The sequence below is a fragment of the Priapulus caudatus genome, unplaced genomic scaffold (assembly GCF_000485595.1).
Source record: "Priapulus caudatus unplaced genomic scaffold, Priapulus_caudatus-5.0.1 Scaffold125, whole genome shotgun sequence".
Classification (NCBI taxonomy): Eukaryota; Metazoa; Priapulida; class Priapulimorpha; order Priapulimorphida; family Priapulidae; genus Priapulus; species Priapulus caudatus.
The window spans coordinates 125,687-153,192 of NW_014577186.1; the positions used below are offsets into that span (position 1 = coordinate 125,687).

Below are 27,506 nucleotides of genomic sequence, written 5' to 3' on the forward strand. Positions count from 1 at the left end.
ATATAATAAAAACGACACATGCGATGTAACGTGATGCAACGCAGCCGTCTGTGAGAATACCGCCAACTAGTGCATATCGCTAACAGAGAAGCAAGGTAAATCGCTAGCAGCGTAGCTCGCAGACGCGCGATCATTCGCGGTGTCGCGTTACCTGTCGCCGGGCTCGCGAGCCGTCGCGACAATGACGAACGCAAACGACAAGCCTGGCGCACGTGATCAAGCATGGCGCGGAATCATGAGACAGCACTTAGCTGTGAGCGTCGAGTTCATTGTCGGGGTGTGGATCTCGGAAAGAGTGGACTGAAGATTTAACGACGCAAAGAGATTATTTTCGTAATGCGCGTGTTAGCGGGCGATAGCATGCGTCGCATAGGGCGGGTAATAGACTGCACTAAATATCTCTTTCACGTAGGCACGTCAAGTATAATTCTATGATTTTCGTGGCAGTCACATGAGTGCATGCAGAATTGCAGAATTCGCTTCAGCATGATGCAATTACAATCGACGCCCATTTAGGCACTGAGGAACCACCGACAAATATCAGAAGTGCGCTTTGAATCATGCTCGAACTAAAGCATTTAAATGTAAACACACTATTGTCATTGCTAGCGTAGACCGTGTCGATGCGGTATGATAGCGCAAGACAGAGCTATCGATGCGTTCGTTTCTACTATCGAACGAACGTTTTGTTAGCGTTACGAGTCAATGCTAGATTCGCACGAATTTGTTTCGGATTCTGGCCGAAGTTCCACTAGATGGTGCCTGAAAGTGCCACCCATCTACCAAGCACACCCAATTTTGCAATAAAACGTCGCATTGCTTAATATCTTCTCGTATATCGCCTCGCGTCACATCGGCCCGTGTCACGCGCGGGACCGTAGTCTGCGATGCTCGCCGCTCATCAGTGACAACGCGTCTTCTCACGAACAGGTCGACCAGGCGATGCTCACGCTGCGGCGTGACCTGTACCTGAACGACAGCAACGCGGAGTACGTCGGCTACATGGAGGCCTACCACAGGTTCATGGTGGACACGGTGATGCTGCTCGGCGGAGACGACCACGACCGCGTGTGGGACGAGATGCTGGCCGTGCTAGAGCTGGAGAAGGAAATCGCAAACGTTAGTATCACAGATGGCGAGAATATTGTCACAAATGAATTAATTAGAGAAACATTAGAATATATATAATTTATATATATATATATATAATATGAGAGAGTAGAGAGAGAGAGAGAGAAGAGAGAGAGAGAGAGAGAAAAGAGAGAGAATGAGAGCAAGGCCGCGAGAGCGAAAGAGAGAGAGAGCGAGAAAAAGAGAGAGAGAGAAAGAGAGAGAGAGAGAGAGAGAGAGAGAGAGAGAGGAGAGATAGAGAGCAGGAGGGGAGAGAGAGAGAGTGATAACAACAGAAAGAGAGAAAAGAAAACATTGACACCTCATTCTATTTTATTCTATTTATATATTTTCATCTGTATTTTCATGGTGCCCGTTATGTTTTTACCTCTAATCTATCTATCTATCTATCTATCTATATATATATATATATATATATATATATATATATATAAAGATGGGGAAAAAAGCGAAAGAGAGAGAGAGAATTATATTATGACGTTCAGAAGTACTACTAGAGCCACCAGCTGGGATCAAGTCCCCGGGGGTTCTGACTACGCACTTGGGGTGGGCGAAGTCAGCAATTCAGCTTCCTACCGATGTTGAAAGTACACACGAGCATCATCGCGCAATGCACAACATTCGCTAATTATCAAATTAGCAAGATCCGCCGAAGACCAAAGGGCTTTTCAAGTGTAAAAGTCATTGTCGAATTTAACTAGTTACGCACAGTGTGGCACAGCGAGCATACTTTTATATATTAATTTTTTATTATACAGCGATGCTTTTATACGTCTTTGCGGCGCTGGGAGGAAGAATAATCTTCGGTGTGTGACAGGATAATCCAGTTATGTTCTAGACTGGTTGGATAAAAACTAGTAAGTGCTCTAAAGGGGTCTCTGTATTTACAGCTTACGCTGCCCTGGATGGAAATGCGAGGCAAAGAGGAGGAGCGATACAATAAGTTGACGATAGCAGAGCTACAAGAACTCGTTCCACAGGTGAACCCCCATTATAGCTCTAATGAATACACGTGCTACGTCGATTTCGTGATGTGTATGAACACATGTGCTGAACCTGTATAGTGTACACGCTATATATTAGATTAAAGAAACCCCAATAGTGATTCTCATGTTTCGCCACGTCGTTTCTCGCCTGCGCTTGATTTTCACCGTCCTTGCGGGAGTACTTTGAGCGCTCGATGTGTGACTAGTCTGGTCTAGTGTTAAAATCTTCGCCTCACAAGATCCCACAAATATCGTCACCTATTACGAAATATGGCTAATTTGTTGATGAGGAACCATGTGATGTTATTTCGCATTATTAGTTGCTTATTCCGTTGCAAAACATATATGCGTTTACAACAAAGAAACACCGCCACCAAGGCAACCGACTCTGCCTCCATAGGTCACTGCATGCTTGCAAAATGTAGCGCCATCATATGATAGAAGCACTCTGGCGGCTAACAATGCTTTTATGCCGAGACGAACATGATTTTACAACAATTTTGGTACGACATTCATCCTGTTAACCACATAATGAGACAGTGGTGTTCTTAAAAGAACATGTTTTTTTTTAGCTTATCCGCTTCTCATACTATCATTTGGCACTAAGAGACGGTGCTGGTTGCAATAAAATGTACTGAAATTAACTTCACATGACATGAAAACTTTAATATCGTTAGCAGGACATAATAGCTAGGTAATTTTTTGTCGCTATTCATCGGGCTAGCTCGTTCCTTTAATTCTGCTTGCGATCAAATAAAACGCATTCGGATTTCATCGAAAGATGATCTTATTTGCATTTATTGCAGTAACCCGATATAGGTGAGCTACAGCTTGTGAAATTGACGTTCTACGTATATATACTTGCGTGCGTGCTCACGTCGTGCATATGCATGTTTGTGCGCATGCGCGTGCGCGTTTACGTGCGCGTGCGCGGATGTTTGTGTGCGTGTGCGTGTTCGCGTGCAAAGCCTGACATGTGCCGCGCAAGTAACGCGTCAAATCGTTAGCGCCCTAGCAGTGACGACGCACATGCAGTGTCAGACTACACACACGCACTAGCTACTTGCCCCTGCTCATTACGTCTCGGCTTTATTTTTTCCCAGGGCAGCGATATCATCGTGCGCAATTTACACAGCTTCGCGGGGCTTCGAATCTGGATCTATTCAGTGTAATTCTGGGTTCCACACAAAGCCAATAGCGTTAATATCCGACAGAAACAACAATTTAGCGTCCAGGCCACGGAGCGGCAAAAATTTTCGCGCGATACTAGTGAGGCATTTTGGCGTCGAAGCGCTTAGTTTGCCCGCCTTGATTTGTTTCGTGAAGTTACATGCCAATGGGACGCGAGTGGCTGCATGAGCGCCCGACACGCGCCCGAGGAGCCAGAGCTGGCGCGATCACGAGCGATTGACGCAATTGTAAAGTTAATGAAGCTCATCGGAGATTTATCTACCAGGCGACTGTCAGTCTGTAAACGAGCGCGGCTCTGTTCTGCGCGTTGCGGCGCGCGGCGAGGGGCCGATTGTCACGGTGCGCTGCTGCCTGCATGCATCTCTCGTGCGCTGCGGCGACGCCATTGTGCTGGTGCCCGGATGTAAGCCGAGAAGCGTCTCAAATAATTTTCCTCGCGTTTTTTCGTCTGGCGAAGTTGGTGTTGTCACGAATGGCGGTTAATATCAACCCCACTCACCACAGCACGCAAGCGCGCACATAAACACACGCACGCACACAGACATATACGCACGCACACAGACATATACGCACGCACACACGCACGCACGCACGCGCGCGCGTTAATAATTTTATATATGTTGTAGTCGATAATATTCGCTTACGTTACAAGCTGTCTTGTTGGTAATGGGTGATGTGCTTTCATCAGTCCAGGTTGTAAGGATAAGGTCACAACACTTGAGGGGTTCGAGTCGCATGGAAGCAACGGCGATAGATATAGAGATATAGAGCTTATTATATATATTATATTATATATAAAATAGTCTTTGTAAGCTCGAAATGACATCATGGCTGGTTGCGATTCACTTTGTCGGAAATATTTCTGTCTCGGTTTTGCACCCAATATTTTTATAGTCCTTAATTCTCGCCAGTTGACAGGAGGTGGCGATATTATACATGGTTCCATGATTTGTTCGCAGATTCATTGGTTACGGTTGTTTGAACACATATTTGAGATATCACCAGAAATCGTAATCACTGAAGACGAGGAACTTATTGTGAAATCCGTTGAGTTCATGATGGAGATTGGCCAGTTGGTGCTAAACACTCCGAAAAGGTAATTCAATATTGGGACTAGATGACCGCGGGCGCGCCTGTATGCGCTCTCGCCCTGCGGAGCATATTTACGTGCGTTAGTTCATTGTGCGTACATCCGTGCACGCCTGCGTATGCGAGTGCCCGTATTTGCGCTAAGCTTGGAGGTCTGTAGGGCATTGTTAACACATAACCGTTTATGGGCTGCACAATGCCCTGGACGAGACGCAGCAAGCCGCAGGTGCATTCCTTAATCTTTCAGAACAATGGCTAACTACATCATCTGGCGATTTGTCGAGAATACGATTATTCGCCTTGATCAGCGCTTTCACGACCTCCATTACGTGTTCTACGATACCTTATACAAGACAGATTCGAAATCTCGGCCCAGGTGGCGTGAGTGCGTGTTCAACGTGGTCCGAATGATGGACATGGCTGTCGGCTCCATGTATATCAGGGAACATTTCCACATGGAAGCCAAGGGTCATGTATGTAAATATATAAACACTAGATATAAGATGACGATGATGATGATAATAAGAATACCATCACTACGACAACGACGACGACGATGACGACGACGAAGACGACGACTACTACTACTACTACTACTACTACTACTACTACTACTACTCTACTACTACTAGTACTTACCTCCTAACTACTACTATACTACTACTACGATACTCTACTACTACTACTACACTACTACTACTACTACTACTACTACTACTATACTACTACTGCTGCTGCTGCCTGCTGCGGCTGCTTTCTGCTGCTGCTACTACTACTACTACTACTACTACTACTACTACTACTACTACTACTACTACTACTACTACGTATAATAACAATAATAAAAATTCTGGATTTAATCCCTATGTCTCAGGTTGGGACACGGCCAACCCAGAAGCCACCGGCTAATGTCGTGATCCACTTCGGAAACAATAATAATAATAATAATAATAATAATAATAATAATAATAATAATAATAATAACAATAATAATGTAATTCCACGCGTGAATTATTGAAAGTACAAAATTATTGTGCACTTTAAAAAATACTATTGCAATTTACTTGCTTCTTCTCATCGAATAATGTTATTAAACGTATAGCGGGGACAGTTGTCTTCATAGAATCAAATATTGCAGAGAGTTCTTTATTTTTTTACAAAGATATGGTGAATCTTACTATTTAAAAAAACAGGTAACTGATATCATCAACACAATAGTAGAGGCGTTTCTACACTTTTTGCACAACCTGGACTGGGCTGATGAGGAAACAAAGGTTGCTAGCGAAGAAAAGGCGAGTACTAAACGAAACCTTCAAAGGGCATTCATGGGTACTTACAACATATAATGTGACAAGGTATCAGTTATACGTGCATTCGAACATCTCCAGTGGCGGATCTAGAAGGGGTTGGGGGGGGGGGTGCACCCTCCCCCTCCCGCTCAGCCACTGACTAATGTTATCAGGAGTGAATAATAATAGATTATTAATAGATTATTAATATAGATAAACCATATTATTATTCACTAATTAGGGGCCACCCTAGCACCGCTTGCCTGCGTCACTCTTTCACTCAAATATCACCCCCCCCCCCGTCTCCTGAAAGCTAGATCCGGCCCTAATCTCCCTGATACTATTTCATCGTTAAAGACATGAAATATCATTACGTTCTGCAGTGTAATCTATTAGCTGTTAGAAGGACTCTCGCCTCTCTTGATGCTAGCATTTTAAGTTATTATCTGTTAAAGGGACTACCTCGCCTGTTATGATGCTAGCTGTGAAAATAGAATTATGCGATTTTGTTCATGCCTATATTTTCCCGTTTCGTTCTTTGCAAATACACTCGTGATTTTACGTATTTTCCACAGCATACACTGATTGTATAGTGAGTAGCTTTGGTACGCACAAAAGAGACAAATCGTCGTTTGCTTTGTAGGTTTACCTAATCTAAACTCAATTTTATGCAGAAATATTTTCCAAATATACTCTTGAGAACTATACATATATATTGACTATATCTTGAGAAGTACATACCGGAAAGATACATACTTGAGAATATAGTGCTGTTATCACTCACGTTTTACGCATTTCTTTTTAAATTTACAACAAATTCAAAAAAATGTGATTAAGGCCAGGCCCGGCGAAAAGGAAATAGTCTGGGAAAAACTGCGCAAACCAGATGAGACGCGAGCGGGCGTACGAACCACCGCCTGATAACGTTACTAAAAGTTCGTTCACTAAACGTCTTGTTTTGGCCCGCCTCGCCTCGCGTGTTTCTCATGACGCTTGTGTCGTGTCCTGCAGGCACGCGCAATAGAGAAGTTGATTGGCTATCCTGACGAGGTGATGGATTCTGAGCGCCTGGGACAAATGTACACTTGGGTGAGTGCCTAGCTACCGCGCCTACCGCACAGCCAGCCTGTTCTGTTAGCATCTATGACAAATACGACATACGCATATACGCTCTCCTATGAAACTATTTGTCATAGAAAGATTCTTCCTATGACAAATATTGTTGCATGTGTTGTGCGCATCATAGGAGTTTAGGAGCGCTATTATGAACGCAAGCAGTGAATTTCAGCTGCAAAGCGAAACGAATTTGACTCGCCAATATTTGTCATAAGAAAAATCTTCCTATGACAAATAGTATCGTAGGAGAGCGTATATGCATATGTCGTATTTGTCATAGATGCAAGCAGAACATGTTGGTACAGCGCACGCGCGGTATACATGCATGTATACACGCAGACTGATGACGAAGTTATCATGTCAAATGGGCATCGTTTGATATTGATAGGCGATCGATCTGGGTTAATTGCGTTCGAGGGCATGGTTCACCCGCAATACGCATTTATCTCTCTCTCTCTCTCTCTCTCTCTCTCTCTCTCTCTCTCTCTTTCTCTCTCTCTCTCTTTCTCTTTCTCTCTCTCTCTCTCTCTTTCTCTTTCTGTCTCGCTCTCTCTCTCTTTTTCTCTCTCTGTTCATCTCTTTGCCCCTGTCTGTCACTCGCTCTGTCTCTGTGTCTGCCCGTCTGTGTGTCTCTCTCCCCGCTCTCTCTGCGCGCGCGTGTGTATACGCGTGCGTACGTGCGTGCACGTGTTTGTCTGTGTGTCTCTGTTCGTCTGTGTCAGTCTCTCTCTCTCTCTTTCTCTCTCTGTCTCTCTCGTCTCTTTATTTTCCCAGGGCACTGCGTGGCTCTGCAGGCGGTGCTGTGCACACAGTGTGTATAATCTACGTTGCGTTTCATTGTCGAGTGCTCTCTAGAGAAGTGGCTAGAGCTGAACGCGCCCCTAGAAAACGACAATTAATTCCTCATTGACTGAGCAAAATTGACAAGGAGGAAATGTGTGTTCTGCTAAGAGGCAGACTAGAACGGAACACCGTCTGACCACGTTATCGAGTTAGTGCACCTGATTTCGCAATTGCGGTCTGCTAGACCTCTCTGAAGTGTTGTGTGACAGAGACAAACGAGTCTAGCTAGCAGGCTTCACGCACGAACGTCGGTAAGCTTTCCAAGAACGTAGTTTTCTTACTCTTCGATTCACTCCAAACCTACAGGTGAGGCAGGTGAGGGGTGGAATCAAGTAAATCAGGTAAATCAGGTTATACGAGAGCCGGCAACGGATGGTAATGAGAGTAATTCTATCTTGTCATGCGGATGCGATATCTAGCAAAAGCGTTAACGGAGTAACCGAATATGCATTTGCTTCTCAAAGATGGCTTCTCAGAGTGAACTCGGGGCTTCGCTACCGCTAACAATATTCGCTTACGCCGTTCTTTACTTTGTATACTGAACCATCTTAACTGATATATTATAACGTGCTGCTGTTAATGATATGCGACACTTGGTTGCGTATACGACACAAGTCCCCATTATGCAAAATAGGCTTCAGCATGCGAGTCCAATCACTTCCCGATCAATATAGCAGCTTGCACTGCGGTTACAATTCTGCAGGGCATCGCTTTTTCTCTAATGCAGCGACAATAAATCAAGCTACGATATAAGTATAGGCTATGCCTAGGAGGGCAGCAATCTAGTCTGGTATTTGATATTCCGGCGTACACGCGTGTATTAATTAGAATCTATCGTGTTAATTGCAGCTTCACGTAGCGGAGGACACGTTTTTCGGCAATGCTCTCAATTTGGAGCGATTTCTTGCCAAAGAAGAGTTTAGTCAATTACGTAACCCAGTGGATAGAAACAAGTGAGTGTCAGATATTTAAAGACAAACGGATATGTATACTATAAATCCGAATATAACTAAAGCAGATCGTGATTTTGAAAACAAATTACGTCTAATGAAAGTTATTATTCTTACAAATTATGTGCGCATGTAATAACATGGTTTTACGCACGCAGCGAAGCCATACTATATCATTAAAATACGGTTGTTAATGTTGCAGGGGCATCTCTCCAATAATCCACCCGAATGCTTACTACTATAGCATGTGGAACCAAATAGGTAAGTACCCAAAAGCGCGACATCTCCCTCATTCATTCATTAAAAAAGATTGATAATTTGTGTTTTATTTTGATGAATAATTATTGTCATTTATTTTGTACTAACGCGGGTTGTGACATTTCGTGGAATTTAGACACGGTATATTTAATTTCACGTAGTACACACACGGGTCGTTATAGTCATAGATGATTGAATTTATCATTATAGGGGTTATATATGATTCCTGCTGACGGTATACACATCTGCCTTTCGCATACCAACATACACGAATACGCAACTCGCGCACACACAGACATGCGTACACACTCATATGCTGATACGTTCACAAATGCAATCACCCTCCCCCATACACACACTGAAGTACGCATTCACTGACGCACGCACATGTGCGCACGCACATGTGCGCACGCACACGCGCGCACGCATATGTACACACGCGCTCGCGGGCGACCACGGACCTACGCACACGCACGCGCGCATACACACACAGATACATTCACACACGCATTCACGCTCGTTCACAATCATGCACGCGTTAAGTTCACAGGCACAGGCACATTGGCTGGTGCGTACGGTTAATTTCTGACTATGTTGTCATCAGTGTTCCTCGCTGGCATTCTTCAACCGCCCTTCTACAACTGGTACGCACCTAAGTACATCAACTATAGTGGCATAGGAATTGTTATCGGGCATGAGATAACACACGGTTTCGATGACTCAGGTGATCTTATATTGCTAATCCGATACCAAAGACGTATGCTATGCTATACCGATGGAAATCTCACTCGCTTTAATTGTGACAGTAATCATAATAATATCACGATAATATGGCTTATAATAAGAATGTCTATTGTAATATTAATTTGTAATATTTTAGCTATATATTTTAACGGTGTAGCTTATGTATACCTCGCATAATCACGCCAAGCAGCTCAGTTGTGTTTCCCATACCTGATCAGTTACATAATTATATAGTTTGAATTTGGAGGTTTCGTAATACTCGTTCACGGTGAGAAACCGCTTTGCAAAAACAGTGTATACGACAATGTTATAGCGTCGTTGTTATATGGCGATTACGCCAAGCAGCTATAAATATAGTTGCCGTCCATCATTTAAAAGCCAGGCTTAGCGTGTGCAAACTTTGAACTAGAAACTATCGAGTAGCATATAATATCGTAAGCACTACACTGCACAAAGTTATATAGGCGACACCAATAGCAGTTGTGGTGGAAATGGTCTTAAACACTTACTCGATTTTGTAATAGGTAGGAAGTATGACAAAAACGGAAACCTGACAGAATGGTGGCCAGAACAAGATATTGAAGCATTCAACGAGAAAGCAAAATGCATCATTGATCAATATTCGGAATACAATATCGAAGACGTTGGCAGTGTTAGTATTCATAGTTAATTGTTATAGGGGGTTCTCTTTATCGTCACTCGTTTCCTCTGGTCGACTGACATAACTAAAGCATCTTTGCGTAACGCCAGAATTTCAATCGCCATAGATCTTCATTAGCTTTGCGCTCCTTCGGTTGTTATTGTCAATTTTCTTACTGTGGTCCCCATCATTTTTAATCATGTTATACAGCTTCTTTTATTGGTAAACATATCGATGTCACGTAGTTCAACGTTACTCACAATTCCCATTATAATGCAGTTATCAATTTTTACGTATAAGTGGGTATTTCATCGGTCTGTGAATCTTTCTTACTTTGACGTCTTCGCGTGTTTTGTAGCTCAACGGGAATTACACTTTGGGTGAAAACATTGCCGACAACGGTGCACTCAAGCAGGCATTCTGGGTGAGTTGTTCAAAGCGGATTGGACATCCATACAAATTTATATCTTTCTCGAGACGAAAAGACGGATAAATAGCGTTCATAATCAGACTACGCGGAAAGGTACGTTGACCGTCGTCGTCTTCTACGCGATGTTATATCCGCACGCGATGTTCGATATTTCAACGTATATATTCGGCGACGAGATTTCGACTTTATATTCGAAAACATCCGCAGGCATATCGTCAACAGATAGGTTCAAATAGCGAAGAGAGTCGTCTACCAGGACTCGACCTCAGCCCGAACCAGCTGTTCTTCCTCAACTACGCGCAGGTGAGAATCTACGGAGAACACACATATGCGCACGTGCGCGCGCCCGCACACAGATACGCGCGCACACACGCGCACGCACGAATGCACACAAATTACTTGCATCTTAAATTTAACGAGATTTATAACGATAATAACGAATATCACGAATACAGATTTACAAGTGCCATTACTTTTTTTCCGCTGCCGTTTGAAATGGGAACACCTAATGTTTTTTCAGTTGTTTTGCGAAATGAGAAGCAAAGAAGGGTTTGAAGAGGCGATAAAAGCCGACGTCCACAGCCCAGGCGAATACCGGTAGATACTCCTTCCTCATTATAGTCCTGATTACATCGTAATAGATATTATATCATTAAAATTTATAATATTCTCCTACTCGCCATCATTATAAACAGCTTTCGACGTGATTACGACGTACACTTGTGGTTCATGGGTTTCAATTTGTCCGTCTATAATATAAATAAAATACATGGATCGATTGACTACTCTGAGTCCGATTACAATGCGCTTCTATCATGTTTCTATGCGCAAAGGCTGACATGCATGATGTTTCACGAATATGATTATATTCTACACGTTATGCGCGTGTGTAAATAACTAGTAGCTACATCCAGGGGTAGCTGGTAGCATTAATGGTAATTTAAATGAGTATGTGAAATATTGATATACATGCTGTGAGAGCTAATAACACAACAGTAGTGCACACACGTGCAAACGCACGCACGTACCCGGGCGCCATATGCCATGATGACTAGACTACACTATATTATGTATATAAAGTATATATATACTATATAGTATATATATAGATAGATAGATATATAGATAGATAGATATATAGATAAATAGATAAAGGATGATAGATAGATAGATAGATAGGATAGATACGATAGATAAGATAGATAGATTAGACTAGATAGACTAGATAGATAGATAGATAGATAGATAGATTAGATAGACATAATAGATAGATAGATATATAGATAGATACGATAAAATAAAATAAGATAAGATAAGATAGATAGCTAAATAGATGAGTAGTATGTCGAAGGCACCCATGAATGATTCCTCTATTGGTTCTCAGTGTCATAGGCAGCTTAACCAACTCGAAGGAATTTTCCGAACTCTACAATTGCGCTCTCGGAACATTCATGAATCCAGAGGAGAAATGCGAGGTGTGGGTGACCACGTGATTTGAGATTTACACGGATTTCTCATATCAACGACCTCTATCTATCCGTGCGCGCCTGTAATCTTTCCTTTCAGGCCCCTGCTCTCGTTAATCCACAGCGCGCTCTTTACTACGCGCCTTGGCCGGTCGATGATAGCTGTCGAGGTTAAGGATCCGGATTTGGACGCATATAAACACTGTGAAGTGGGAAGTGCACCGTAGCTTATGTTGCCCAGTTTATGTTGCCTAGTTATGTGCCCAGCTTATGTTGCTTAGTTATGTTGTCCAGCTTATGTTGCCTAGTTATGTTGTCCAGTATAGCTCGACGATGCCGACGCATCGTCACACGAAGAACAAGTTAAGAGAAGAAGAAGATTTACGTGCGAGCGCTAGCATTATCCGTCTATGGCTGCTTAGAATACCGCTCTAACCACAGCAGAGATGGTCACCGTACTCGGATACGTAAACAACAACATGTGTGTGTGTGTGTGTGTGTGTGTGTGTGTGTGTGTGTGTGTGTGTGTGTGTGTGTGTGTGTGTGTGTGTGTGTGTGTGTGTGTGTGTGTGTGTGCATCCGATGTATGTGTAAATTGCGACGGAGACACCATCGTGATAGCTCCCCACAATATTTTCACTAGGGACCTTTTGGTACAAGCGTTATACTGACCTCGCCTCTCCTGGTTTCTCATCTCGCATTCTACAAATGCGCTGAGAGTAAGGAAAAGCAACGAGTTAATCTAGGAGGCACATAATCGATGCTGCTTCTCGTATTAACCTAATATTAAGATTATAGATAATTGAAAATATAATAATTAATAACATCAATTGATTTCCCCAATACTGGGTGCGTGTGCGAGTGTGTGCGCGCGCATGTAACTCTCGCTCTCTCTCTCTCTCTCTCTCTCTCTCTCTCTCTCTCTCTCTCTCTCTCTCTCTCACTCTCTGTCTGTCTCTCTCCGCTTTCACGCTTTCTTCTCTGCTTCTCTCTCAGTCTCTCTTTTCTTTCCCCCTCTTTCTCTCGCTCTCCCCCTCTCACTCTTTATGTATTTCTTTGTGCGTGCGCGTGTGCGCGTGGTTTGCGCGCGCGCGAGAGAGAGAGAGAGAGAGAGAGAGAGAGAGAGAGAGAAAGCGAGCGAAAGCGAGCGAAAGCGAGCGAAAGCGAGCGAAAGCGAGCGTGAATGTGTATATATGTCTATTCAGACCTGCATGTTAAAATTTACGAAGGCCAGTAAGTGATCGGATCTAGTATTTTCATGATGATTATAGATAGCGAACGAGTCACAACGCCTCGCGCGTCAGGCACACCAGAAAGGTGAAATAACAGACAGCGAGTTCCAGTCAACTCGGGGATACGATTGTGCGCGTACGATTTTAGTCTCTTGCCGTAATTTGTAATTGTAGATGCATCTGTCAACAGGATGGTCGAGGAAGGCGAATTCTGTTTAAAAATCCGAGAAATACGTTCGTATTAATGTCGTTGAACCATTCACTGCTATTATTGTTAATTGAGTGGTATGTAAGTATTGTACGTGAATGTAGTCGTGTCGTTAAAGAATTTTCAAATATATATATATATCGCGGCGCGACGTGCACGGTGAATGAAAAGCTCGTCAAGTTTTGAACATCACGTTCACGCGACTGAATCTTATACTTTTCGTACCTTCTGTTTCGATGTGCATCATGTTGCGAATAGGGTGTGGGTCTGTCCGCTGTTATTCTACGACGTATATATATATATATATATATATATATATATATATATATATATATATATATATATATATATATATATATATATATAACAATTTATATAAAATTAGCGACCTCGAACGGGCGCTCTTTTATGTCTGGTTATAAAAGCAGACTCTGTTGTCTTAATCTGAATGTCAGTGTAATCATAAGCATTTTAAATTATTGAAGTCTATAATCTGTTACGTATCGTGCGTTCGCGAACTGACCGTACTGACTGTGAGTTTTGAATTGCATTTTAGCACGGTAGCTATATACTTGTTGATTGTCCATATCTTATGTTGATATATATGAATTATTGCGCTTTAGGCTTAAACCATTCACACAAAAGCGAGAATTGGTCAACACAACAGTTTTAAATTGCTTACCGATATATGTAGGTATGAGATATCAACAACTGGTAGATGTCATTTTACACGATACATGTACAGGGAACACGTCTTTCCGAAGTTATAGATATTTTCGGATATCTCAAATACATTGGCAGGAAATTTTTTTATTACGCCGAATTGAATAGCGAATAACAAATGCAATACGTACGTTCAATCGCGTGGTTAGAATGGAATTCGTGCGGTTTCTGGCTATCGTCTCTCGTAATTTACCAACTTATATAATATAATAATCACCTTCCCAGTACCTCGTTAGAATATTAGTGATCAATAAACACAATTGCTAGTGATAAAGTGGCATGTGAGAAATATAAGATACATGTTAGTGCTGAGAAGTGACGTAGTTTATCTAACCAGAAATTTCGCTACACAAGTGCGCCTTCCATAGGACCATGCTCTTTACACGTGCTAGAAACGTGTGCAATAGAAATAAATTGCTGTTCAGTCAAGCCATCTGTGCAATAATATTTAATCAATCCAATCTTGCTAAAAAAATGTCAGCTACTTGTCTAATATTACAGAAGCGTCATTATGTTATATGTTATATGTTTAAGTAAATATATATACGTAGGCCCTATGTATAATATACACATATCTTTTAATCGCAACTATAGGTGTGATTTGAGCCTTTAGGCGCGTTTTAGAAATAAACTTATGTTAAAATATGTAGGCTCTATATTGATGAACTTAATTAGAAGTAGAACTCTTTGTGGTATATTGTTGATATATATATATATATGCGCGCGCGCGCGCGTGTGTGTGAGCGTGTGTACGTGCGTGTGGTAGACAAGTAACATAGTCATATGTGTAATAACGTTAAATATGTGACATTCGCGCTGGTGTTATTGTTACTCTTTATTAATACGAGGATGAAATGCAGGTACGATGCTATATATATATACTGACTGTAGCATTGACATATATTATAGTGAAAGACTTATAATGTACATGCCATATTTTTGTCAATTACACATCCAATCGAATTTTTGTACGGTTATGTGCTCTCCTGCTCTGCTATACACGTGTTATTGTCCGTGTTATAATAAATATTTCGTTGTGTATTACACATTTTCTTCAACAGTTGACCGGCATTACTAATATACGGAAATTAAGGATGTATTTTCTACTGTAATAACAAATTCTGTATATATGCTCACTATAGACTCTTCTTATTTAAAAATCGAGAACAAAAAAATCAACATTCTGTCTCTCCTTTTTATAAAAATGTGGTTATGCGTCAATTCTGAGCGCAACGAAAACACTTTCATTCGAATGTTGTAAAAACAAAAGTGGTTCGCGAGGAATTACTTATAACCCTCCATTTAGTACAGTATAGGTCACTGTGCAAATTTAAGGTATCAATGGTACGTTCCTTGATTCGTCGCACATTCTAGAAGAAACTCAGACTCACCGAGCGATAATGTCACTAAATGTGACAATAAACTATCACACCCAAAGATTTATGAAACGACAAACAGATTTTAAGAAATTAACGTTTCAAATAAATTATATATATATATTAAATGTTGTGGTAGGCATCCAATAACGAGATATGACACGATGTTCGTATCATGCCACGTTCATAGAAACGATTGCGATCATATACGTGATAACTACAGCCATGATTCAGCAAGTTTATAAACCAATTACAAAATAATAACCTCGTATGTTCTAATTAGGATTAATTAGTAGCAATTCTTATTAAGGAAACTGACGACGTCGAATTACATTATCGCATGAAATGGTTTAAACGAACAAAAATCACACGAAATCAAGACAGATTTTTGTTTCTGTAATATATCTACACGATCACGATCACCTGCAAACACTACATTTTAGTCACGCCTTTACTAAACGGGGACGAGTCGCTTCGCCGTAGACGCGAAAGCTGAACATATTTTACGATATTAAAAATTAGAACTTGCACTAGAACCAGCACTGGTGACTGGAAACACCTTATCAAACGATTGCGCGAGCTGACTGCAGCGCCACCGAGCGGAATTGTTTTCTGGAGACGGTGGATAAGCTTAGCTAGGACGGGATAGCATTACATAGAAGCAAGTAACGCACAAAGTACGTAATTCAAATAAGCAAAGGCACGCGAGAAAGAGAAAGAAAGTGCAAATCGGTCTGTTCAGTAGAATAAAACAGGTCAAATATGTACGTCACGCATTGTCTAAGCGTGCTACGACAACAGTAGTCGATATTCGAGTTAATATGACGTCTCAATAGAATTGATTGTTCTGCTGGTGATGATGTGGGCCCATTAACTGAGTGATTAAACTTAACATTTCACTACATCACATATGTGGTTGTAATAAAAACTGTACACAGTATCGCCACGATTCAGATCAAACAAGACACCAACAACCAATGTATCAACATATGTTTAATAAAAAAACGTTGAATTTATTCAATGATCTAAAACAAATGCGATTTTACGCTGTTCCAATCACAGTCACTTTATCTGCACAATCAAGCTGCATGAATAGCAAATCAACATAAAGATCCTATCGAAAAGCACGCACGTATGTTGACATTTTTGTAGAAAGGCGAAATATCTGCGTTTTCTACTAACTTAAATAACTGTTTTAAGTGGTTTCTAAATAAAAGCAAAACCTGACATACTACATTGATTTTCTGTCATTGCAGCATACTGAACGTATGCTCAGTTGAGGCAGGCATGGTAGATTAAAAAAGTAACACGCACATGTTAGTAACACGTGCCGACGAAATAGCATTTCTGATTTAAGCAAGAATTTTCAAGCGAGCCGAGTTGCAAGAAATTGAATTGCAAGTTGAAATGCAAGAAATTGAATTGCAAGATGAAATGCATGGAATTGCAAGAAATTCCACTCATGATTACAGTGTTTAGATGGTTAGTTTCTTTTATCGCTTTGCTATGTGTAGCATTACCTATACGTGCACGGCAAACAAAGTTATACATTGTATTTCATTAATCAAGAATAGTAGGAAAGATTATTCTACTAGCTTCAGAATCACGCACACTTACTGGTCCTGAATATACAAATAAAAACGGAAAGGAGCATTTCTTCGAAATTACAATCTTCTATACACTCACGCACCCAATTCCATATTACATCTTAATTTCAATAACATAATGAGGACACTGACCTCTCACAGTTTAAAAGATTTCCGATGGTTACAAAACGTTGAGATTCAGAGCATCGAAACAAAACCACCATAATGCAAAAGACCAGCGCTCTTACAGAAACACCTTTGCACATAACGTTTAAACATACAACACTAGACGTAGACGAACTTTCACGCGCACATAACTTCATGATCTTCCAATCCTATACCATTTCTACTGAGGTAGGTCTAGAAACGGAGAGTAGACCTTGACAGTGACAGCGACATGTTGGTCCACGACAACCAAAAAGAGACTGGTTTATAAGTGATGCTGAAGCAGGCCATGGCTCATCCTATGTCAGGACTAGTCTCAGTGTCATCCTATGTCAGGACCAGTCTCAGTGTCATACTAGGCAAAGACCATTCTCAGTGTCATCCTAGGTCAGGGTCATTCTCATTGTCATCCTAGGCCAGGACCATTCTCAGTGTCATTCTAGGCCAGGACCATTCTCAGTGTCATCCTAGGTCAGGACCATTTTCAGTGTCACCCTGGGTGAGGGCCATTCTCAGTGTCATCCTAAGTCAGGACCATTCTCAGTGTCACCCTAGGTCAAGACCATTTTCAGTGTCACCCTAGGCCAGGACCATTCTCAGTGTCATCCTAGGCCAGGACCATTTTCAGTGTCATTCTAGGTCAGGACCATTCTCAGTGTCATCCTAGACCAGGACCATTTTCAGTGTCATCCTAGGTCAGGACCATTCTCAGTGTCATCCTAGGCCAGGACCATTCTCAGTGTCACTTTAGGTCAGGTCCTACTTTTTACAGATAATTCGCATCTCGGGACCTTATCCTAACTTACGTTTGGTTGAAACGCACTGCGGAGACTACTGCCGTTAGACATATAAGCACAACAAGGTGGTAAAGTCTCTTCTTATCTGAATAACAATAGTAAAGGGTTGAATGGTTGGTTGTCGGTTCATTTCACTCATTCTCGGCTAATTTACGGCCTCCTAGGCAGTGCCATAGCCAAGGAAAGCAGCGTGTGTAGACGTTGGTCACGGAAATGGGAAACAATGATTGGAAATAGAGAAGGATGGGTGAGGCAGTGTGGCTGGCACTTTGTGCGTCACAAGCAAAGCAATCACATGTATACAGATTGTATATGATGGCAGTCCAGAGGTGATTCGGCAACCAATCGAAGCCAGACACGAAGTATGGATCTGAACACTCAATGCTACCCTAGCTTAATCATCGTGGGTCATTAAGCATAGGTCGGGTACCAGCCTTGGATGCATCATCACTGGAGATCATTAAAGCTCTTGTCTGCTTTTAACAATGGTTGAATGACAGGAAGCACGTGAAACTTGCTTAGACGGTACCAAGGATACCAAGCGGAGCTTCATTTGTCCTCGTAAATTTTACCGTTTACATTGGTCTTGCTTGCTCTCTCAGCAAGTAAGCAATCACATTTATTTCACCTCAATTTACCGACGTTTCTGCACGACCCAGTGTCTAAGCCACACGCGAACGGCTAAATCAACGCCTTCAACTGACATAGACTTACGACCTTCAACCTTTAAAGACAAATACTGTAGAGAAGAGGAAGGTTGAGTCGAAAAGAAGACGACACATAACGATAACTGAGAGAGAAAATCAGCCGACTGGCACGAGCCACATTCGTTTATAAGATGATGCACTTTTTCTTCTTAGGGGGTTCCGGTGGTTCGAGTGCTGCAAGTATGGCTTCATCAAATACATTCTTTAGTCCTTTCTGTGAAAACAAGGAAGGAACATTGAAAAGTCTAATATTAACCAGCAATTGGCACCTAGCAATAGAAGTTTAGGCATACATGGCACAGGGATATGTTTACAGCGTCAAGAAGCAAGTTTGCTACCTTTTGCATGTCCTGCTAGATTCGGACATTGGTTTTATAAAGCTAAGCGAACATTTCTACACATTGGCCACACACTCATATATAGTGATTATACACAAATGTACGTAGAAACCTACCAACTAATGGAGTAGTAGCCATCAAACCCCAGGACTGGTCAAAAGACTCACCTAACCTAGCACGCTTTTTTGCTACCGTATTCCTGATTGTGACAGTTGGAACAAAAACGTATAGCACGCTACATCCTACCCAAAACACACCTCTAAATAAGATGCACCGAGCGAGGCAAGTAAAGCAACGACGTAACGTAACAACCTGCAGCAGTTAGCGAGACCTGACATCGTACGGTGCTGCCACCTACCTGCGTGAGAGCCGAGCACTCGACGTACTTCACCGCACGCAGCTCCTTGGACAGCTTCTCGCCCTGCTCGAGCGCGATCGGCTTCTGCTTGTTCTTCGCCAGCTTGTCGAGCACGGACTGGTCATCGCGCAGGTCCACCTGCGTGCCGACGAGCAGGAACGGCGTCTTCTGGCAGTGATGAGTGATCTCAGGTACCCACTGAAAGCACCAAGCATTCATCAACGAGCGCAAAGAGGAACCGCACACACACGCGCAGACACGCACGCACGCACGCACGCACGCACGCACGCACGCACACACACACACACACATATCTACATACATATATATATATATATATTATATATATAATTTCAAGAGCGTATTAGGAAGGAGAGCGTACAATGGTGAAATGCAAAAACCATGTTGTAGTTTCAGTGAAATTAGTAAACTTTACGAGTTTTACAAGCGGTTGGTTTTACATTATCAAGGAAGGACAGCTGAATAATAATACAGCAAAGAATTATCAAAATTTCCTACGATGTCCCTACGCTGAGATAATGAGCGGTGAAAATCTGGTCTTTTCACCGAAAACCGACTCGAGATACGTAGTGGCTGCGACTGCCTCTCGTTTTGTGGACTGTATGTTGCTTCCGGTCACCACTGTGTAGCGCTGACTCGATACGTTATTACTACAGCGTTAATACATCCAGCGTAAGGGGCGGGTCATCACCATTGCGGATAAATAACAAGACGTTTTTGTGAGTAATGGCTGCGTCAATGACTGGAAATGCGAGAAAAAATAGTAGAAGGAAAAGAAATTTCATTGTCAACGAATGACGGAAAACGCGAGTTTCCCAAAGCTATCGCCAGAACGAGAGACAGTCGCACCACTACATACTCCGAGTCGGGTTTTCGGCAAAAATACCAGATTTTCACCGCTCATTATCTCAGCGTAGAGCATCGTAGGACAGCAGTTTGTTTTATATTAGCAAGGTAGGACAGCTGATCAATAATACCACAAAGAATCGTCAAAATAAAACGGGCAAAATTTATTAATTCCACTAATACTGCAGCATGGTTTCAGCATTTCACCGGTGTACGCTCTCCTTCTTAATACGCTCGTGATAATTTATATATATATATATATATTATATTACGTACACGTACATAGACACATTTTTTATTTCTTGCCGAGTTCATATAACTCACATCTGGTTTACCTTGAGAAGGTGGTTTCACGTAACCTGTGTCTATAAAACATGCATGTAGTATGCAGCTGCATATCTCATAGGTTAACTTTGCTCGTTCAGATGAGGCTTACATGCGACTACGTCTGACACGCCTTGACATCCATCACGTCACCACAGTTACCTTCTCCTTGACGTTCTCGAACGACGACGGTGACACGACGGAGAAGCAGACGAGGAAGACGTCCGTCTGCGGGTAGCTGAGCGGGCGCAGCCGATCGTAGTCCTCCTGTCCAGCCGTGTCAAACAGACCCAGCGTGTACGGCTCTCCGCCGATCATCACCGTCACCGCGTAGTTGTCAAACACCTGCAGCACGTCAACGCGACGCCATTAACACGACAGCCTCGCAGTCACATTAGTTGACTGTCAGCTGAGCGCTTGACCGTTTGTTTCCCGGTTTAACGTCTTACGAAGGCCAGATTAAGGACTATCGGACACCATTCGTAATTGTCAAACACCTGCGTGTTGATATGATTACTCCTGCTGTCAGTGTCACGCCAACATTGCTGTCATCCCAACTGATGAAGTAGTAAGAAGCCAACAGCATGTCGTAGTCATGGCGATGAGACAGATGCCGAGTCATATAGCCGGGGTATACTAACGTCATCGCAGACTATATATGATGTAGTGGACCATTAATGCTTAAGCTAGAACGAATGCGTCTCTCTACCTTTCAAGGCCGTGACAGAAAATACAATGTGGTGCATAATATATATATATATATGATATACATCATAAACTTTAGGCTGTTACAATAGATGAGTGCACCAGCAGTGCCTGGGGTTTCGAGAATGAACGATGACAATTATCTATAACTAAATTTTTACCACTAGGAATACCTGTTTCACAGTTTGGAAACGAACGAACTCGCACACCAAAATGGTCCAGCAGCATGGCTAGCAGCTGGCAAATAGAGCTTGTGCATTCAGGGATATCAACCTTTCACAATATTTCTCGCATCATGTATGGACCCAGCGATGCTTATCTTTCACAATTCTAGCACAAAAGGTATCAGCTGATAATACTGTGGGTACTTACTGTCGGTACGTACTCCGATGGGAATTTGTTGGTTGTGTACGATATCAGCAGGCACGTTTTACCAACGGCTCCATCCCCCACAACTACACACTTTATCGTCTGCATACTGGTGGACAGCAGATATCACCAGAGCACAAACCTGTGAAATTGTAAACAAGACAAAGATTTTTAGTTTACGTACACACGCACGCACACACACACACACATACATGTATATATGCATATATGCAAGCAGTTAGTTTGTCAGGCTTTAGTTTCATCATAAGATTGTTGCTAAACACAGAAATACTTGAGAGCCTATTTGGGTTGAGGCCTATGAACAGTGCGCAGGGTGCAAAATTAACGGGAGTCCGGAGTCAAATACTCCCTGATTTACTGTCGGACTCCCTGCTTTGACATATGCAGGAGTCCGTGTGACTCCCTGAAAATTCTGCCATACAAACTAGTTCGTTCCGGAGCACGGCCTCGTTGAATAACTGTATTTTTTCAGCTAATTTCCAAAGAAAATTTGGCAGACGTACAACTGCATGAATCCTAAAAATATGCACATGCGTTATTGCTTTAATTTTGAACCTCAGACTGCGGACTGCCTCATTTTGCTGCAGACTCCCACTTTTTGAGGGTAGGGAATCCGTTGGACTCCCTTGTTCAAAAGTTAATTTCTACCCCTGAGTGTGTATACACATGATGCAATATTAGTAACCACTGGCAATACCAGATATAAGTGGACCTATAGTCATCTTCTATTTTTAAATTATTGTAACACATATATATTCAGGCTCAGCACATGGCCACATGTTTATGGCATTAGTAGTTAGTACGACCCAATTCACCACCAAGATAGATAGGCAGGCTAAATATTCTTGCTAAATGCATTAACACTTTTAACAGTATTTCTAATATTAACTTGAACGCTTCTATACCATATATATGCTCATGCTAATAGTCATAATACACAAGATAATAAATCAACTAGTGTTTAAAAACATATTGCCTATCACCATCACACAGTGTCACTCATTAATTAAGTTTACAAGTAACTCGAGTTGACTCACTAAAAGCCTGACACACCCATATACTCTTATACACTCACAGCCAGCAGCAGTGTTGCAACTACACATGAAACATCACTCAAAGCAGGACACTGATCAGTTCCTGCCACACACCAGTATATCTACAGACCATGAGTTGCTATCACCACTTTTGGGACACAGCTAGAGTAACGTTTTTATCTTGGCGGTTGGGATACAAATTTCTAATCTTGTGTGTGTGCAACCCGCCTTTTACAGTACGTACCATGTACAAGGTCATGTATCTATCTCTAGACATGTGCCTAAAATTGAGTGCACGTATATGATATGTATATACGCACATACATGCGCTAACTTTGCTTGTAAATTAATGTGTATGTGTAAAAAGCATGAACTTACATATTACGAAATTAACATAAACTCAATCACAGAAACGAACCATTTTAAATACTTAAATCACATAAATGTTTTTGGATACAAGACATCTATGAAAGTCCAAGCCGAAAATTACTTTTGGGTGAGTAAGAATTTTTATTGGCCCAAAATGATTATTGATATCTTTTATTAATTTTACTACAAATAAATCTCGAAATAATCCCCGGATGTTTTTAACAGCTGGTACTAGCTTGAGTACTTGTTCCAATTAGTCTGGATCGTTTATCAAATACACAGTTCAAGTTGCCTCCAAATTGAACACATTATATGATGCCTGCTATCAATGATTTGCCCAAGTTAACACAACAAATAAAGTGTGTTCTAAGATGCTTGGAAAATATATAGTATACAAATGCTGAACATCAAACAATGTTATGAAATCTTCTTAATTATCACATTATTCAGGTTTTTGACAGATATATTTCAATAGTTACAATTGAAGGAAAATGTATGTTCTGGCCACTAACGATCAGCTTACTTGTAATTTTGTGGTAGCACAAATGATATCATAGTCCCATTTGGCTACCTATCAACTGTCAGTGTCCGGTACTGAAGTTTCGTTACAAACCAACTTAAATACTAGACTACTGATTACCCAACAGACAATCAATCAATTCGTTTAAGGAATGTCGAACGTTATGGTGTAAGAAAAAAATGTGCAAAGGGGAATTTAGGTGGCCGTGGGTGGGTATCATTCATTTATACAGAAATTACTCAGGCTACTACTCTACAGTAAGTTGGCTCTAGTAAAGGGGTGGTGGGCAAAGGTAAACATTTCCTTCAATTTCAAAGAAGGGTTATCAAGGCCACATATTTTTTAACAACTTTTTACATGGGGAAAAGATGGATAAATTACATACTCATAATTTAATTGATGGGAAGGACATTGAGACAAACAGGCAGGGCAGCCATGGTCATGTATTTCCGTGGATGACAGCCTAATTTCGGGGCCACCGGGTGACGGCAATCATGCAATGAAATGTCAGAATGATGCATTGAACCAAAGCACTTGAGTCTTGACTTGCCATCAGTAACGTGGTGGAGTTCAACTTATTGGAGAGTTAACTTAGTAATTCGGTGGCAAATTCAGACTGTAAAACATTAAATTTAAGCACAAAATTAAGTAACACACTACATCTGACAATGTCAGTAACAGAGTTAACGCTAACACTAACACTAACACTAACAGTAACAGTACCGGTAACTGGCACACAGTAACACTAACACCAACCCACAGGCACTTGAAGCGTTTCAATAAAATATAATGCTAACTAAATACGAAATATATTTACTACCAAATTCTTAATGTTTCTATACTCTCTTTCACCTATTATTGCCGACAGTTTCCTGTCAATTCCGTTCAAATCCTACGTGCACCCATATACGCTGCCAGCGCCATTGCTCTTGCGGCTCCACTGTTGCACGCTTACACTAATATATATAGCAGGTAGGAAAGCGGGATCGCAAAATTCGTTTGACACTCGCTGGATTTCACACTTTCACAGCACGTATACACATCCAACAGCTGCCATCTTTGTTTCTATGTCAAGAACAGTGTTCACTTGTTAGAAAAACATACTGTCTCTGTTCGTAACCGAGCTGTGTCACGCAAAATCACACAAAGACTGACGAAATTCTCGCGTTCGCGAACCTTGCCCCGTAATGTAAATGGCTGTCAGAATCAGGAAACACCTACCGGCGCTCTTCGTGACCTCATTCTTGCGCCGCAACGCTGCAACGTTTTTGCAACGTTCCAATGGCGAGGCTCGTACGGGAGTTGGAAAGCAGTGCGCCACCTGCGCGCCGCCTATAGTCCATAGACTGGCACTCGCTCCCACCTCTCGGCTTAGCTTAGTCACTCGATGGGTAATCGAGGTGAGAGCGAGTCCCAGTCTATATATAGCCCTGATTCTGACAGCCATTTGCATTATGGGGCAAGATTCGCGAACGCGAGAATTTCGTCAGTCTTTGTGTGATTTCGCATGACACAGCTCGGTTACGAACAGAGACAGTATGTTTTTATAACAAGTGAACACTTGTCTTGACATAGAAACAAAGATGGCAGCTGTTGGATGTGTATTCGGGCTGTGAAAGTGTGAGATCCAGCGAGAGTCAAGCGAATTTTGCGATCCCGCTTTCCTACCTGCTATATAATATATACTAGTGTAAGCATGCAACAGTCACAGTGGAGCCGCCAGAGCAATGTCGCTGGCACTGTATATGGTTGCACATATGATTTGGACAGAATTGACAGGAAACTGTCAGCAATAATAGGTGAAAGAGAGTATAGAAACATTAAGAATTTGGTGCGTATAATATACATCTCTATATTTTCATGAACGCATGTCTGTGGGTGTGCCTGTGCGTCAGTGCGTATAGGCCTACGTGCGTGCGTGCGCGTGGATGTTGAGTGGTGTCTGCCTGTGAGTTTGTATTGTATGCGGTCTGTGCATGCGAAATTTAATCCGTACGCGTAATCCATCGCCGTGAAAAAAAAACGCACCGGTCGCAGAGCTTCGGAACACACATGCAATTAAATCGTGTCACTCATCGCTTCTGAGATAGCCATCGTTTGAGTATTTCGCAGCCGATGGCAACTCAATGCCTATTTACACGATATATGCGTCCTAGACGTACCTAGGACGTACGTCCAAAACGCACCGTGTATGACAATGCAAATGTATGACCCTTGCGATATCGGATGCACAGGACCACAGGCACTTGAAGCGTTTCAATAAAATATAATGATAACTAAATACGAAATCTATTTACTACCAAATTCTTAATGTTTCTATACTCTCTTTCACCTATTATTGCCTACAGTTTCCTGTAAATTCCGTCCAAATCCTACGTGCAACGCTACCAAAATCCTACGCTGCCAGCCGCCATTGCTCTCGCGGCTCCACTGTTGCACGCTTACACTAATATAATATATAGTTACACTATATAGTTACACTATACTGTATTACTATGTTACTAATTACTATATACTGTATACTGTGTTACTATAATATTACACTCTAATATGTTACAGCTAATATATATTAAGTGACCTGAGCTGCGGCACAGTGGAGGCCGCGAGAGCAATGGTGGCTGCAGCGTAGGATTTTGGTAGCGTTGCACGTAGGAATTTAGACGGAATTATCAGGAAAAGCTGTCGCAATAATAGGGAAAGAGAGTATAGAATACATTAAGAAATTTGGTAAGTAAATAAACTTTTCGTATTAGTTAGGGGCACTTATATTTTGATTGAAACGGCTTCAAGTGCCTGTGCACCAACCGATACCGCACTTGAAATTCCACTCACAAGAGCATATTTGTGATTCATTTTACATGCATTTGGTACAAAAAATCTCTAATTCTTTATTGTTCAGTTTATTCCGACATTAAAAATTACGCACACTGCTGATGTGTGAGACTATTAAAGGGCATAATAGGCCATTGATTATGCAAGTGAAAGAAGCTACAGGTAACTGCACCTTCTGTAGTTCCAATAAGTAGCATTCCTTATAGCCAAACGCGTATTAGTTTGTCCAATATCACTGCGCTAATTACTAAGAAATGTCTAATTGAAATCCGTAAATCAGGTAATTCTGGCGCCAAACGCTAAACTGGTTTGGCAAGCAATAAATAGCCTCGAATTCGGTTAAGATGACGTCACATGTTGTGGCTACGGGTGTTTAGCAAAGAGAATTGTTTTTCCCGGCGGGATGCTTATAAGCGACTAATGAGCTATAGAATGTATGCTGCTGGGTGGTAATTCTCGTATTGAGGCACAAGTAAATAAACTGCGTGGGTTGCTAATTGACGGGTACCCACATGTCTTCAAGTTCGGACGACTAGGTGGTATCGTCGTTTGGCCAATATCCGTAAATATGCGGTAGTGCCGTCTGCCTTTCGCCATGTTTTAGTCTGCGATCCGACCCCACATAAGTGTTGGCCCCCAACACAGCCTACTTCATTATCACGAGCGTAGCGTGATTCGTACGTGGTTCCACTTCATGTACAAATCGAGCACGTTTACGTATCAGTTTACGGTACTTGCACTAGTCGGCTAGCATGCGTACGGCCGCCGAGCATCAGCGTGCGAACAATGTTCCGGTGCACTATAAAATCTGTATCACACGTCCGTTCGCCGTATGCGGTTTT

At 41.9% G+C, this 27,506-nt stretch overlaps 2 protein-coding genes across 4 annotated transcripts in view; one reads left to right on the forward strand and one right to left on the reverse strand.

Moving 5' to 3' along the window:
- The window catches only part of LOC106805711 (endothelin-converting enzyme 1-like), a 34,593-nt gene extending 22,433 nt beyond the window's left edge, over nucleotides 1-12,160 (forward strand). The window contains exons 6-19 of the mRNA XM_014807414.1: nucleotides 931-1,119; nucleotides 2,022-2,111; nucleotides 4,268-4,404; nucleotides 4,645-4,870; nucleotides 5,591-5,689; nucleotides 6,698-6,775; nucleotides 8,495-8,598; nucleotides 8,798-8,856; nucleotides 9,458-9,577; nucleotides 10,122-10,249; nucleotides 10,596-10,661; nucleotides 10,875-10,970; nucleotides 11,188-11,264; nucleotides 12,052-12,160. Of these exons, the coding sequence (XP_014662900.1) occupies nucleotides 931-1,119; nucleotides 2,022-2,111; nucleotides 4,268-4,404; nucleotides 4,645-4,870; nucleotides 5,591-5,689; nucleotides 6,698-6,775; nucleotides 8,495-8,598; nucleotides 8,798-8,856; nucleotides 9,458-9,577; nucleotides 10,122-10,249; nucleotides 10,596-10,661; nucleotides 10,875-10,970; nucleotides 11,188-11,264; nucleotides 12,052-12,160 (1,578 nt within the window). The remainder of the gene's footprint in view (nucleotides 1-930; nucleotides 1,120-2,021; nucleotides 2,112-4,267; nucleotides 4,405-4,644; nucleotides 4,871-5,590; nucleotides 5,690-6,697; nucleotides 6,776-8,494; nucleotides 8,599-8,797; nucleotides 8,857-9,457; nucleotides 9,578-10,121; nucleotides 10,250-10,595; nucleotides 10,662-10,874; nucleotides 10,971-11,187; nucleotides 11,265-12,051) is intronic.
- Nucleotides 12,161-16,664: 4,504 nt separating this feature from the next.
- Nucleotides 16,665-27,506, reverse strand: part of LOC106805727 (cdc42 homolog) — an 11,280-nt gene continuing 438 nt past the window's right edge. Inside the window, exons 1-5 of one of the 3 annotated variants that reach the window (XM_014807433.1) lie at nucleotides 22,985-23,057; nucleotides 21,892-22,030; nucleotides 20,977-21,159; nucleotides 19,624-19,821; nucleotides 16,665-19,141 (exon numbers count right to left, since the gene is read on the reverse strand). In XM_014807433.1, the coding sequence (XP_014662919.1) occupies nucleotides 19,052-19,141; nucleotides 19,624-19,821; nucleotides 20,977-21,159; nucleotides 21,892-21,996 (576 nt within the window). In that variant the 5' untranslated portion in view covers nucleotides 21,997-22,030; nucleotides 22,985-23,057 and the 3' untranslated portion in view covers nucleotides 16,665-19,051. Of the gene's footprint in view, nucleotides 19,142-19,623; nucleotides 19,822-20,976; nucleotides 21,160-21,891; nucleotides 22,031-22,946; nucleotides 23,058-27,506 lie in introns of those variants that run through there. The other 2 variants (XM_014807430.1, XM_014807429.1) reach the window with 2 other exon arrangements.